This window comes from Cebidichthys violaceus, unplaced genomic scaffold, assembly GCF_023349555.1.
Source record: "Cebidichthys violaceus isolate CVI_PGR_0920_01 unplaced genomic scaffold, fCebVio1.0.p SCAF_20, whole genome shotgun sequence".
NCBI classification, from domain to species: domain Eukaryota; kingdom Metazoa; phylum Chordata; class Actinopteri; order Perciformes; family Stichaeidae; genus Cebidichthys; species Cebidichthys violaceus.
The window spans coordinates 7,418,757-7,434,173 of record NW_027176373.1 but is presented as its reverse complement, the minus strand read 5'-3'; the positions used below and the strand labels follow the sequence as shown (position 1 = coordinate 7,434,173).

At 40.2% G+C, this 15,417-nt stretch overlaps 1 protein-coding gene across 4 annotated transcripts in view; it reads right to left on the bottom strand.

Annotated features, from left to right (window-relative positions):
• trim3b (tripartite motif containing 3b) overlaps window positions 1-15,417 on the bottom strand; it is a 30,397-nt gene that overhangs the window by 1,297 nt on the left and 13,683 nt on the right. For 2 of the 4 annotated variants that reach the window (XM_068715967.1, XM_068715966.1), the window contains 16 exons: window positions 10,771-10,946; window positions 8,344-8,473; window positions 7,580-7,690; window positions 7,252-7,403; window positions 6,821-7,001; window positions 6,542-6,643; window positions 6,276-6,374; window positions 5,484-5,636; window positions 4,768-5,146; window positions 4,001-4,104; window positions 3,719-3,886; window positions 2,728-2,896; window positions 2,155-2,196; window positions 1,347-1,417; window positions 1,044-1,184; window positions 1-937 (listed from right to left, as the gene is read on the bottom strand). The exon at window positions 1-937 is cut by the window's left edge and continues 1,297 nt beyond it. In XM_068715967.1, coding sequence (XP_068572068.1) covers window positions 785-937; window positions 1,044-1,184; window positions 1,347-1,417; window positions 2,155-2,196; window positions 2,728-2,896; window positions 3,719-3,886; window positions 4,001-4,104; window positions 4,768-5,146; window positions 5,484-5,636; window positions 6,276-6,374; window positions 6,542-6,643; window positions 6,821-7,001; window positions 7,252-7,403; window positions 7,580-7,690; window positions 8,344-8,473; window positions 10,771-10,916 — 2,301 coding nt within the window. In that variant the 5' untranslated portion in view covers window positions 10,917-10,946 and the 3' untranslated portion in view covers window positions 1-784. Of the gene's footprint in view, window positions 938-1,043; window positions 1,185-1,346; window positions 1,418-2,154; window positions 2,197-2,727; window positions 2,897-3,718; window positions 3,887-4,000; window positions 4,105-4,767; window positions 5,147-5,483; window positions 5,637-6,275; window positions 6,375-6,541; window positions 6,644-6,820; window positions 7,002-7,251; window positions 7,404-7,579; window positions 7,691-8,343; window positions 8,474-10,770; window positions 10,947-14,454; window positions 14,612-15,417 lie in introns of those variants that run through there. The other 2 variants (XM_068715968.1, XM_068715969.1) reach the window with 2 other exon arrangements.

Sequence of the window (15,417 nt, the reverse complement as noted above, 5' to 3'; positions counted from 1 at the left end):
GTGCAAAAGGAGAATAAGAAACAATTCCTTTTAAACAACACATTCCTGTCTGCATGTGTTGTATTTACTAATGACAAATTGAAGGCAGTGATGACAGGGTAACTTTTTTTAGAGCATACTGACATGCAACGGTGTTCAAGGAAAGGCCTGAGCATTGTTATTTCAATCACAAAGCATAATCAGGAAACCAGTAGTGCACTTTTGCATCCGTGTCTCAGTTTGTTTGCTGGTTGCTGGGAGTGTTGCCCATCTCCATTGCCCAAAAAATTGTAGTGTGTCACCAACATCAGACTGGCAGGCTATCTACTGGTGCGGTCAAGGGGTTTGGTTAAAACGCCTTAGTTTAAGGTTGACAGAGTGATCAAATAGAGGAAACATCCAATCATTGGATGATTTTTTCATTAATTGCTTGCGAAGTTTAATTTCTTTTTAAACCTATATTTCACCAGGATAGCCCTCCTGAGATTTGTTTTTCTCAAAGACGTAATTAATTTCACTTCTTGCAATAATATTTGGGATAGCTAGTTTACTTTGTCTTTAAAATACATTTCAATTACGCTTGAATTTTTGGTGTTTTAGTTGTTTTAATGTAAAAATAATTCTTCAATTTCTTTCTTCTAAGCTCTGAATATTGGATCTTCTAAAGTATGTACAGACACAATAAAAAGGAAATGCATTTGTGAAACCTGGGGCCATTGTGAATTGTGCAGTCACTATGTCCATAAGCAGTAAGTGATTGTAACTTGTCTAAGCAAAGGTTGTGTCTGCGATGTCTTCCCTCAGCCTACTGCAGATATCTGTAAACTTTAAAGCAGTGGTTTCCGGAGTCGGCAACAGCCACGTGTCCATCTGAGGTGAGGGCGAGGCCTTGGGGTCCGTACAGCGGGTCTGCTGAGGTGTTAATATAAGATAAGAAGGAGCCTGTGCTGTCAAACACCTGAAATAGAAAAACACCAAGGTTAGAGTTCATGTTCATTGAAGAAAATAACGTTCAAGGCTTATAGTTGTGAAGTTGATGGCAGACTAAATACAGCCCGTCTCACCTGTATTCTGCTGTTACCCCAGTCAGCTACGATGATGTTCCCGTTGGCGTCCACAGCCACACCAGTGGGAGCATTGAACTGGCCGTTGCCTTCACCATGAGAGCCAAATTTGAACAAGAACTCTCCATCTGCACTGTACACCTGGGACAGGGAGTCAGTAAAAATACACGTTTTGTCTATATCCATGGGCACATTGATAGATTCGCCATAAACTATATAGAGAGTATACATGTATACAAAGCATGTCATGTATACATATATATATATATATATATATATATATATATATATAGCATGTCTTACCTTTACAGAGTGATTGTGAAAATCGGTCACAATAATTTCATTTTTGTTGTTCACTGCAACAAAGTGCGGACCTGGATAAGGAGAGAGAGGAAGGTTGATGTGCAATTTGCAGTACCTGGAACAGAAACTGATTCCTGTGGTTTGCACCATTCCATTTACTGTTAGTAGGCTGTTTCAACACACCATTCAGCTTGTTGTGCCTAAAGCTGCAATCATGAAACCTATTTAAATCAGATGGTTAGCGGTTCTGATTTGCCTGGAGAGTAGTGATGGCATTCTTTTCATGCTTTAGATGCTTTAACGTGAGTTACAATTGTTTTCCCGTTTTTTTCAGATTGTCAGAACGATACTAAAACTCTAAATTACATAATATTGAAAGGCTTATGGCTCCGAGATTCACCATAAACGATGATGGTTTATTGAAAAAAAAAAGGTATCATGGGTATTTATGTGAGCTGAGTTACACACTAATCAGCTCTGTAGCTTCCAACACTGATTGTCTTGGAGCAAACAGGGAGCATCGGTTACATTCATGTCACTGGAGTCAGAGCAGTGAAAATCATTCACACTGATCTTAATTAGCCATTGATACAAAAACCACAATGCACATTACAACATGTTCATTATTGTAAAAGTAAGGGATTATTACAATAGCATGTACATATTTCTGATTGTTATTGAACAGGCACAGCTTTGATTTGTCAACAATCTGAGTTCTCAGGAGGGCAGACAATGATCAGGGAGTTGGGTTAGACAGAGCACTGCACTGTGGGATTAAGGTTGCAGCAAGGCCACACTTAGTACTTACTGAAAACTGAGCCAGATTTATTAAAGTTTGGACCAAGTTTTTCTGGATTGAAAAACAGGAGGAAGAACAGAAAGAAAGGAAAATAGGTAGTCAGAGATAAAGGATAAGCAAAGAAGAAAATAGAGTAGGGTGGTCCGCATAGCCGCAGATTGTGTGTGTGTGTGTGGGGGGAGGCAGAGGGCCACTGCATCGCTGAGGTTTTGCATTCATGTACAGGCTTACATTTTTAAACAGAATGTAAAATATGATGTAATGCATTGGTTTATATACAAACATAAAATGTGAGCACAACAATACATTATTGTTTTTTTCATACTGGCAGTAAAGATGTCAACAAAACATCCAAAATATTGATTGTAATTTTTTTTTGTATTTCTCGCAGATTTTATTTACTGTATTTATCTCTTTCAAAATCCAAAATAATGAAGATAATATCTATGGGATACTTTGTGTTGTAATATACTAAGCAAATTTGTAAAATATCTCTGACAGATGACATCATTAAAAGAGAGGGTATTGTTTGGGAGCTCCCTGTCAGTCTTAAAAATAAGTCTTTCTTTTCATACTTCTCACCTGCAAACTGTCTGTCAGACGTCCCCCTGCCTCCAAACTTAGTCACCAACTTCCCATTGGATTGAAAGATGAAGACACAGCAGGCCTTGTTGTCCACAGTAATGATGTGTCCATTCTTGTCCACAGCGACACCCTTAGGACCCATGAGCCGACCTGCACCGATCTTATTCTGAAAAGGAAGGAAGACAATCGATTTTAGGAGGGAAAGAAAGACGTGAAAGACTTTGAAATTATCTTTTTAACAAGCATATGTCCATTTAGATAATATTTTGTTATGTTTCACCTAAGAAAGTATATATATATATATATATATATATATATATATATATATATATATATATATATATATATATATATATAAATAGTATAATGATTAATAATACCATGACAGATCATAGTTCTTTGCAGTAGGGATATTCATTATTATAGAATAAAATAAAAAGTTATAGTATAATTTGCCAAAAAAGTAAAAAATCATGAAAATATCATAAAAAGTCATAGCAGTATGTCATAAAAAGACACAATGTAATTCGTATGTGATACGAATGTCACAAAAAAGTTACAGTATAGTATGTCACAAAAAATGACACTGTATAGAATGTCATAATACAATTTGTCATAAAAATGTCATACAAATATAGTATAGTATCTCATAAAAATGTCACATAAAAAGTCGTCGTGTCATGTCATAAAAATGTTATAACTAGAGACCCTCTTGAAATAGGATCACACCAGCCATGATGCAAAATCGGGCCATGGGCGTAACATTGGGGGACCGATGGCCCCTTCAACACTTCAATGCCTGACTGACTGCCCCCTTGCTCAGACCTCACCTGTAGACACCTGTCAAAGTACTCAAAACAGCCTCTGGGTTAGTTCCTGTTCCTCGTGTCTCCAGGACCAGATTTTGCCATGATGATATACACACACGCACACACACAACACAAGCATACTGGGTCTGTTCAGCTAATAATAATTAATGAGATCTCACCTTAAATTTGCCGTCAGAGGAGAAGATGCTGACCCATCGATTGTCATAGTCGGCCACCACAATGTCACCGTTCATGTCCACAGTGACGCCCGTCGGTCTCTGCAGCTGCCCTGGAGACCGACCTCTGACCCCAAAGCGCATCTTAAACTGTCCATCATTAGAGAATACCTGTAATTGGTTCCACCAAAGAGCCCCTTTTGAGTGTCATAATCACAGTATTTTCCAAATCTATGTGACCACAAAGGCATCATGGTTGCATTTTCCTCTCTGTGTCTGTCTCACCTGTATGCATTGATTGTTGCTGTCAGCCACCACCACTCTGCCGTTACAAGAGGCTGATATTCCTTGCAGATTTGTGAACTCTCCTTTTTCTCTGCCCCGGGAACCTGAAAAAGTAAATAATAACCCACTCAGTAAATGTGCCATTTCATATGTTCACCTTTGTCTCAGTTTGTAATATTACCAGTGGTTATCCTCCTGATTATTTTTCAAAACACACCTTAAGTGTTTGGATTGATCTTCTGCCTTCCAGTCAAATGCAGGTTTCAGTTCATGTCAGTACAGTTAAAAAAATTTACTTGCAAAGATTTGAAACCTGCTTGAGAAAAATAATCCTTCACTGTGAGAATATTTCACTTTCATTAATTTATGCAAGTAACATTATCTTTGCATGACAGGGACACGTACATCCAAAACCTGAGAGTCAACATTTTATGTGAGCGACCAAAACATTCTCCCTATTACTGTGGTCATTTCACAAAATTTGTTTTCTAAGTTTCATCTTCCGACAACATACTGTAGCTTGTTAAGGTGTTTTTTTTTTTTCTGGATGTCACCCCACCTATCAAGTCACAGCAAGTTGATTTTTATCCTGTAGTCTATTGGCATGAAGTGAAAACAGAAGCTGTCTAGAGGGGAGGGTGTCAATCTAAAAACTTGTTGTATGGCTTAGAAACAGGTGAGCAGTGGGATGATAGTAATGTCTACATGGTACATGGTTTGACACACAGTGTAAGGACTTTCTCTCTTGGATGGGTCATCTGTCTTACCCACTCTGTAGATGAGCTCATCCTCAATGGGGTTCTCCTTTTTCTTGGTGGTGCTGTACATGCTGGAAGGACGACGCACTGCTTTCTGCCGTATGTGGCCTCCTGTCCCGCTGGGAGACTTCACCCTCCTCTTCACGTCATCTGGAGATTGTGGCACATCTGAGGGCTTGATCGCCCGCAGGCGGAACGGGCTGCCACGTATCGGCTGGCCGTACAGCAACAGAGCGAAAGAGTACTCTCCCTCAGAGCGTAACGTGTAGCCCACCTCATACGTCCCATTTTTATTGTCCGCTATATCCGCCTCTGCAATGCGGCTGCCGTCGACAGACGTTATCTCTGCTTTTAAAACAGCGTTTCCTGTCCGCACCAACTCGCCATCCTGTAGAGAGAGGTCAGTGTTTCAATTTGAGAACAAAAAGAAATTCTGAATCTTGTTGTTCAAGCAATATGCACATGGTTGCAGCCTCTAAGGCAGCACTTTCTAATCCCTGTTAATTGCCTTGGTGACCATGGCCATTATATAATTACTGACTTCTTACAAGAGAAAAATTGCTTGAAATGGGAATTTGAATGAAAAACTAAACTGAAATATGTGACTAAAGCAAATAAAGACACTACAGATAAAAGTAAAAACTAAATGTATATATCTGTTAGCTTTATCCAAAGTTCACTCTACACATGGAAATGGAAGTAAGGCGAAATATTTAAGAAAGTACTTTGTCTTTTGTCGTCACAGTAATTGTGTGGTGCTGCCCAGTTGCTGCATGGCGGAGGCCCTCTCCTGTGGCAACCGAGGTGTGAGCCACAGCGGCTGTGGTGAGGAGAACTCCCAGGTTCTGAATGGACCGTCGCAAACCTTCAGTCTCCACCTAGAGTAGACAACACAAAAGATAAACAATATTTTCCACTGCAGAATCCCGTATTGCTGTAAAAAGTTACATTTTTATGGTTGGCTCCACGTGTATGGAATTAAATCAGCCTCAATATTAATGAATGCACTGAGAAGGATTCCCAAATGTATTTTGTAATTTATAATATTTCTAAAGATTTTTCAATTCACAAAAAACAAAAAATTGTATCATTATGAAAACAAAATCCACATATCCAATACACAAATATAGGATTCACAAATATTTTTCTGATTTTCATCAAAACATATTTGGATGTTGCTATTTTTAAATTAACTGTTGACCCTGCATTTACAACTGCTTGTCATGTGTGAACTTCTGCATTAAAAAAAAAAAGCCCTAATCCAGCTGTAATATCTATGTTCTACAAAGTATTTTTCTTTCTTACAGCAATCAACCCCAACTAAAGCGAGCAAGGGTTTAAAACTCCCACATTTTCAAAGAAAAAAAATAACTTAATATTTTCAATTTGAGATTATTAGTTCCAACAAGCAAAAACTCTCACAACTAAAAAAGTAAGCCTAATTTTGTGACCATGTAGGGATATCAGATGTCAACAGCAGGGAAATAGGTTGAATAAGAATAAGCAACAAGTAATACCTGACAATCCAGGTGTGCATTCTGATGTGGTCTTTCTGGGAAGTCATGTCTGGCCAGCGCTGTTACCCGCTCACTCATCTGCTTCTGAACTAGCAGCACCTACATTTACAAGAGACACATATTGCATTCCAAGTTGTTTCTTTTCTACAAAACTCAAGCACATCCGGGTACACACTGCAACACAATTAAAAGCTGATTCTCATACGTGTTGTAACTTGTAACCTGTTTGATTTCCTGCTTTTAAATGTTACAATCTGCCAGCCCACCTCAGTAGCACTCCCATGGCTGAGAGCCTGCTCAGTAAAGCTGCAACTGCTCTGGATGTGTTCCTTCCCCTGGAGGAGAGATGCAAGCTGGGCCTGCAGGACCTGTGGTCAGGTAAGCAGAAAAGTCAGCAGGCTGAAGTATGTTAACAGGAATGTAAGACATGTGGCAGGTCACGATCAACTACTTGTAAAATACTTATGTGTTTGTGCACAAAAAGATGCATGTACACCTCTGTGTGAGTGCATGGATCACATATATATGGATGTGTGAAACATAACCTTCTGCTTGGTGCTGCAGATGAGCTCCAGGTCTGTGATGAGGGACGTCTTGCGCTGATGCAGGGCCCGTTCCAGCTCTTCAAACGTGCTGGTAATCTCTGCTACCGCCTCATTCTTCCTTTCATTCAGCTGGCGGGAGATGTCAGTCACCAGCTCGATGGATGCTGTTAACTGAGGAAGCCTGCAAGTTGACACAATGTGAAATTTTCTTCCATCAATTGTAGAAAAAACACCAGTTGAAGAGCTATAAAGCTATACAAAAACATAAATTGGGCCTCTGCCACTATACCCAGGGCCGTGTTTTGACATGGTGGGCACAGCATAGGAGATCTTTGATGGCAGATGCCAGATCTGGGCCAAATGCTTAAGCTTCCAAACACCTGATGTGAAGGAAATATTCTGAAAGCTTTATCAAGATATCAAGTCCTAACCTGCTAAGTATGGCATCCAGCTGTGTCTTCAGAGCAGCCTTGTGCTGTTCCACGACATCCCGCAGCGGAACAGTCACATGCTCCCGGTGCTCGCCCTCTGTGCAGTCCAGACACATGGCCGTCTCACACGACTCGCAGTAGAACTCCATCACCTGCAGGGGGAGACAAACTGAGTAAAAAAGCTCTTTCACTCTTGCTGGGCATTACAGTTAGGTGGGAAATTTGAAGATTCAGTTTCTTTTACATTCATTATTGCTAATAAATTAAAAAGGAGGGCAGTTTTTGTGAGGTGATGACTGGACTGAGGCGTCACAAAAGTACTTCCCACCTTTCCCTCGTGGTTTGGGCAGCAGAGGGGCTTCACTGCAGCTGCAGCGCTGACTGACTCCAGGACACTGCAGGCCTCCGGCCGCGAGCACTCTGGGTCTCGTTGAAGGACCTGGTGGACATTTTAAACTTCATCATATTGCTTTTCAGTAGTTCCAATAGACTTGTAAGATAATGATGTGTTTTCTTATGTACTGTGATGGGTTTGTTTCTTTTCTTTTTAATATGTATATTTTTGTCATTTTTCCTTTATTTGGCAGGGGACAATTATTGAGAGGTGGCAGAGGTGCCAAATCAAACTGTGGACATAACAATACATGGTACGCCACTAGATGCTTTTCCCTTTGTCTGAATTTCCTTGTAGTCTGTTGCGGATTTCATTCTCTTCAAGACATGAATACACATTTTTGTACTGCTATCCATTTGAGCACCCTGCATTGAATAAATGCATTCCCTATAACCCAATGGTAACCTTAATCATCTACATGCCCAATGGAAACCTTAGATACAAAGCAAATGTGAAAAAAGAGCCCCTTAAAAAAGAGAGATGAAATGATCTCAGTCTGCAAAAATGTTCTCCCTCTGTTGAACACAAAGACTGTCTCACAAAAATAGCAGTGCAAGTACAATCTGTATTTATCTTAAATAATCTTTCTTATTAAGTCATCTATGTTTTGTCTTTTGTTCCATGTAACGCACTTCAAAATCCTGTTTGTAACACATTTGTGTCTGACTTGAATTAAAAAAAGAGATAAAGAGTCAAACCTCCATGAGATTAGTGATGAAGAAGTTGTTCTGTAGAGCACAAACTCCTTTCTCGGGCAGAATGGACGTCTGCCGGCACACTGGACACGAGAGCGTCAGGGACTCTGGGGGAATGTAGTTCTGGAGACAACTGGAGAGAGGGAGTCAACAAATAAAGACAAGCAAGTATTAAAATATAAAATCTACCCAAACGATTATTTTTTACGTCATTCTGTGTATAAGTATAAATCATATTCAATTTACCGATATAGCAGACAAAGAAAGAGAGGAAGACACTAGAGAGAGAGAGAGAGAGCAGTCATCTTATCACAATAATTGAGAGACACTGCCTAAATAGTGCTGCTGTCACAACAAATAGTGGAAAAGTGTGAATCCGAGTCAATCCACAGAACACACAGCCCCAGGAGAAGACACGCACACTTCCTATTAGAGTAAGTGAATCTCTGGCAAATCAATCTGCCGAACAGAAACACAAAGAGATAAAAGACTTTAGGGAGAGTAGACGTTTCTGTGTTCGTTTATGCTTCTGCATGTTTGTGCGAGTGTGCATGTGTTTTGGATTCTGGCCTCATCCTAGAAACAGTCACACATCTATCCCACCGGCTCAACAGGCTGGAATGTCGTGCAGGTTCAATTGCCCTTAGGAGACAATCTATTTAACGTTAGACGACCTTCAAGCCAAAAACAAACCCACAGTCAGCAAAGTTCAGCTGCAAAATGCAGATTACCAGACTGCACTCCTGGCCTACAGCCCGGCTGCCATCCAACATGTGATGTACGGTTGTTTTTCTTTAGCTTCGGATATCACTAAATTGGCAGTTGATGCTGCAAGAAACCCGAGGTCAGTGTCGAAGATACGTCTCTGTTGTTGTACGCAAGGATGTCTGGAAGCTGCTTGGGCAGCATGTTAACACCATTCTGTTTAATTTATGACACCAGAATGACTCGTATCAACCAAGCCTTAGTAAACTGCAGTCGTTAGCTTTTGAGAACAACAGAGAGCTTTAAACCGTCTATCACTGCTCTGTCAACATCACTGTAATGCTCTAAAGCCTGGATAAATTACTGTGGCTTTGTCAGAAATACAACCAGCTAGGGACCACAACAGTGATGTGGTGAAAAGGTCTGAGACGGGTGACAGCTAATGTTAACTTTCATTGTAGATTAACCTGTCAGTTTGGGGTTACTTGGATATTTGTTGTTTTCATAACATTTCTACTAGTTTTGTCCAATAAAAATAAAAAATAAATTTTTTTATAACACTATAAAACAGAAAAGCAGCATATAGAACTGAATAAACAATGAATCAATAAACTAAACTGTTGCTGATTAATAAACCAATTACCTTACTAACTTTTTTAAGACTAGTGCCACACTTATCCTTATTAAGTAAAATCCTACAATCATGAGTAGCCTATGAGTACTGAGCTATTGTAGGAAGATGTCATCTATTTTGGCACCATTTGAAACAGTTGCACAACCCACTCATGATCCTGATCTCTGAATAATGAGCACACAACCAGGATAATCACAGAAAGAGTAAAAGGGGAGCAGAATTAAAAGAGATACAATACCACACCAAACAGACTAGGCCCAGCATGGATTTGCCAGCTCAGCCCTAAAACCCCTAAAACTACATCAACCCATCCTGTATTAAAACATCTGTCTGGCAACATCATGTATAGCTCCAGACAAAAATCTGTTCACCTCAGCAGGGCTCCAGATCACATGTCATCCAGTTAAACTGGGGATTAAATCTGCCCTCCGGTGGGCAAATGCCCACTAGGCTGCTTGGAAAAAGGATTTGTCCTGTACTCTGTGTGGCTATTCAAAAGTATTCAATAAATATTTGTCTTGTCATAGGTTTAGAAGTAAACATAATCACAGTTATCGTCTGTACCTAACAACATGCCCCCCTCTTCATTTCCATCTTCCCACCCTGACCCACAACAAGCTTTTCAAATACCTCCTCTGCTAGGCTCAGCACACAAAAGGCCCCAGTAAGTATTGCCTGAGGAGGTGTCATCTTTCCGAGGCACTGTAGATTGAGGAATTATAATTGTGTCCTCCAACAATGAGCCTTTTCTAAGACGTTGACGGTCCCTGATGCTGCGGAATGCACTTATCTCAGTGGAGCCGGTGAGGAAAAGTGCTCTGAGCTGTCTAATTGTGGCCAGGGATTTGCAATAGATGCGGTTCCTCTAGTAGTAGACGTGTAAATATGACAATAATTCTTGAGTAAAAGGATGGGAGGGTAAGCACTGACAGGGAAAAGTTTCACTGTTTTACCACCTTCTTTGCATGGCTCAGCAAAAGTTACATGTTGCAGACAGTGTGAGCAGAGACTTGGGTTTGTGTCGGGTTTAGCTTGAGTGCAAGTAATTAGGACCAGTAACAGTTCAAACAGAGAGCACAAATGTTAGTTACCTTTCACAAAAGGTGTGCAGGCAGGGCAGGACCTTGGGGTTGGAGTAGTGATCCAGACAAATGCTGCAGACCAGAAACTGCTTGTCTATCTGACGCACCACAGGGCTGGTGCTTCCAGCCTCACGCTTTGCCATGGCAGAGGACATTTAAAGCCACGGACAATGACAGAAGTTAACCTGCAGAGAGACAAAAATAAAAACATGAATATTTGCCAATATTTGTCCAAAAAGCTTTTAAAGCGAGTGTCACTTTCAGGGCTGCTAATGCTTAGTAAACATACCACAGCAGGCACGAGGAACCAAAGTTATCAAAGCTGCTTAGTTATTTGACTATAGTATAACGTGTCCATTGTTATGGTGTTACTTCTAGATTAATACCAGACAAAAGCCAATAGCGTGAAATAGAAGCAGTCCTGAGTGTACAGACAGCAGCAGATGTAGACAAACCAGTATAGCCATGTGCCTGGCTTTGGATTAACATCTCAAAGACCCCAAAGCAATAAAATAAAGGTTGTTTTTTTTAACAAAACGATAAATGCAGTCTGTGGTTAAAGAGAATCCTTTTATTACAAATCCACAACAATGCATTAAAACAAGCTTTCCTGGCCACTGAAATAAAAATACACACTCCCGACCTGTTGTGACATTTACACAAACACACACAGACACATGTGACTTGAAACAGAATGTGTTGAGTAATGTCTAGGTTTCCTTCTATTTGTGTTCGTCAGTCTGTCTATATTTACAAGTCACAAGTGAGGTCTCACTACTGCTAAACTTTATTTGGGTTCATACTGCACTCTGCTACTACCATATTCCCTCTAGATCAAACCATATGCTTTTGTATAACATACAAAATGAAAAGACAATATATACACATATATTTACAGTACATATATAATTAAAGAGTTTGATATATAACTAACTTTAATGTGCTTCACACATATTGGCCTGCTTACAATTTACTGACGTAGCAGTTCTATTTAGTTGTTGAGTGTATTAAAAAACACCTGTCTATCAATTTTTGAGTGATAGCAAGTTATAATCCTGCATTTAAATTTTGGTGGCTGGGCACCATTTTGCTTGTATTTGAATAAGAGATCATATTGCCTTTAAACACAGAATTCAGTCAATGTATGAAATCGTTTTGTATGATATTAAGATGTTACAAATGATGTCATGCCAGCACAGATTTGAACAAGAAAACATATGTACAGAGCTATAGAATAAAGAATAAAAAGCCACACATATGTCAGTGACAATTTGAAATAGTAGCAAAACTCTGTGAGGTGACCAGAACAGAGGAGCCTCGTGCTTTACATAGTCTCATCCATTATAGAAATACAGCTGCAAGGTTTGGATATTTTGCCTAGCAACACAAACCAGTGCTCCAACTTGGCCCACTTTCACATTCATCAGTGCAAGCCTGAACACATATGGCATAATAATTACTTTGGTATGTTAAAGTTACTACTGCAGCATTTTCTCATTGATATGTACCTATAGTGTGTAAATGAAGTGAGAAGATCAGGTATATGGAAAAATATCCAGTCTGAAATACAAACAGTACACATGCCATTGGCAACAATAACAAGTATCTCAGCATGTGTCTCAAACAAACATCCATGGCCTTAAAATATATAGTAGGTTTAAATATTACACACCCAATGACAAGGAGACAAACACACAAAAACTCTTACAAACACACTGATAATCATCAACCCCCCCCCCCCCCCCCCCCCCCCCCCCCCCCCCCCCGCCCCCCCGCACATCTGTCACTGCTGAATCTAATACAGCACTCAATCCCCCTATGTACCATCTAGCTCATGTCCTATTGTCTGTCGTTTCCCACTGCACACACACACACACACACACACACACACACACACACACACACACACACACACACACACACACACACACACACACACACACACACACACACACACACACACACACATTCACGCAAAGAATCCAATGACATACAATCTATAGACTGGCCTCACACTCCAGTGAGGGACAGGCAGGGTGTCCGACGGAAATGATTACTGGTAAGTAGCTTATGTTTTGTCTAAATCCAAATATGCCTTGTTAAAAAACAATAAAGTATAAACCCTGCGCTTCAAACTGGCACATCAAGAGTATCCGGTTGTCTCTGTTGGATTCTGATGAAGAGAAACTTGAATGTCTATCGATAGAAAGTAATTAAAGAGGGATCAACCACAGGATGTATTGTATAGTTCTCACACTTCTCTGTCTGTGCTAGAACACACTGATACTAATATCTGTAATGACGTCTGTCTAAATTTAGACACATGTATTAGTGGGTAGGCGAGGAAAAATAATACCGGGGCACTGTTGCATAGTGTGTTTTCTCTTTGTTTACTATTGGTCATATTTTAAAGCACGGTTTTATTGGGCGGATCACAGCAAAAAATAAATAAATCTCAAGTCCAAAGCTGTAAATCCCAAATAAGAGGAAACATTTTTTAGCACAAAAGCTAAGACCATCTGTCTGAAGTAAGCCACAGAGAATGTCAAAACTTAGTTTCCTTTTAATTTATAGTTCAGCTGATGCATGAAATCAGCTGAAATCAGCTGAAATTTATAGTTCAGCTGATGCATGAAACTATAATATTGTATTGTATTGGTGTTATACAAAGCTGTTGTATGTTCCAGCTTTACTATGAAGTTTACAAAAACATAAAATGCATGCGTGCACGTGAATGATTGCTAATGACGAGCATGTTTATAGTTATATGCATTCAATAGACTGTGTTTTGACATGGTCCCAACTTCATTCAGCTCATTTAAACTCCTAAGTAGGCCACAATGTTTCGATTTGATGCTCTAAAGTAACCATGACCAGTTAACTGAAAGGCTTGGGAAATCTAAAAACTGAGTGAAGACGTACTGATTCAAGGCTCTGCAGTTACAGGCAGCAGGGTGGGATAAAGCCAAGCCCAGGCAGGACTGTTGGAAGCTTAGAAAATGATGCATGAGAAGACGCATCCTGCAGAGAGCTGTCAGCTAATACCATCAAAATGAAATGTGTTATAATTCTCCTGGCCATTATGTGGGCAGTAATACAGCAGTAATGTTGTCGGTGACCTACGCCTGACTAAATCCCCAAACTCACAGGATTACAGCTTTTGCATGTGTAACTAATTGTTTGTGTGTGTGTTAAAGTTTGCAGCATGTTTGTTTGTGACAACAAGCTAACACAGGCAGAGTTAACACACAATGAGTCTATTCGCTACTGGCTTAACTGAATACAAAAGTAGCAGTTTTCTTTGTCTCATTTAGAACAGAAACCTCTGCTGTAGCTTTTACTGTACAATAGGATCCTCACAGCTCATGTGTATCTCTTTTAACACACACGTGTAAATAAAGAAGGGGGGGAAGGGGAAAGACGGGACATTTAACGTCTTCTTCCCAGTTCATCAAGAGGACAGGAAAAGGGCCGGAGAGACAGACAGTTTAATAAGGAAAGGAATGAATAAAGTATCCGCCCTCCTGATCACTGTCACGCACCTGTGCAGCAATGAATATGTGCTGACAGCTTGGACAAACATCCAACCTCACACCTCTCTGGTACCAGCTGAGCTGATAATGTAAAGTTGTATGCACACATGTATGTAGAGGAGGACAAACACACACAGAGTTGACAAAAAAGACTACCTACTGTCAGTAGTGTAGAGTAGAACAATTTAGAAACCATCCATGGCAGCTCTGTGTTCCCTGACTCACACACGCACACCCACTTCCTCCCTTGTCTCTCCCCTCGGCCCTGCTGACCAGTCTTCCTTTTCCCTTTTCCTTCTGTCGCCTTTTTGCTTTTCCACCACAACACACACTGACACACACACTGAAAAAAAGGCTGAACCGGGATGACAACAGGGGGAGGGACAGTAAATTGAAAGTCCCTCCTACTGTCAGTACTGTTTTCAAGCATGAGCTGACTGGATACCCTCCGACTGCCGTGCTCTGATTGGCTGGGAAACTTAAACTAGCAGGGATAAGGGATTGCATCATAGGCCAACAATTCACACTGGCCAGAGGGAGTGAGAGGCAAAGATTGAAATGGACAAGAAGAGGAAAAGACCAACTGTCGAGACTGAATAGACAACAAACTTGAATCCAGGATCAAATTTCATATAAAGTCTTAATCTGCTGCATACTTATTTCATTTGTGAAATGTGCACACTCAAAACTATGACGACTGCACATAGAAACAGGATTGGTTCTTGAATGCAGCTTGTTCCGAATAACAAACTGAAACAGCAGCTGACGGGTGATGATCTTCTAAACATTTGGATCCTCTGGCCTCCAGTTAAAGTTATGAAGAAATACGTCATTGCTCAGCCAGCCAAGTACACACATGCACACGCACACACATGCACAGGGCAGCCAAACAAAACATAGTTACATAATTCATGATGTCACCTTTAAAAAAAACACTTAAAATTAGAATTTGGAACACATGCCTCTCCCCCTAGCATTATAATATCAAATTACACATATGCAGGGATTAAGAAAAGACTCGTAATACAGAAAAGGGGATTACCACTTTTCAAGTAGAATATCTTGTCACAGGAAAGTTTTGCAACCAATCCCTAAAACGCCCCGTCCTTGTGAGGTGGTCAGA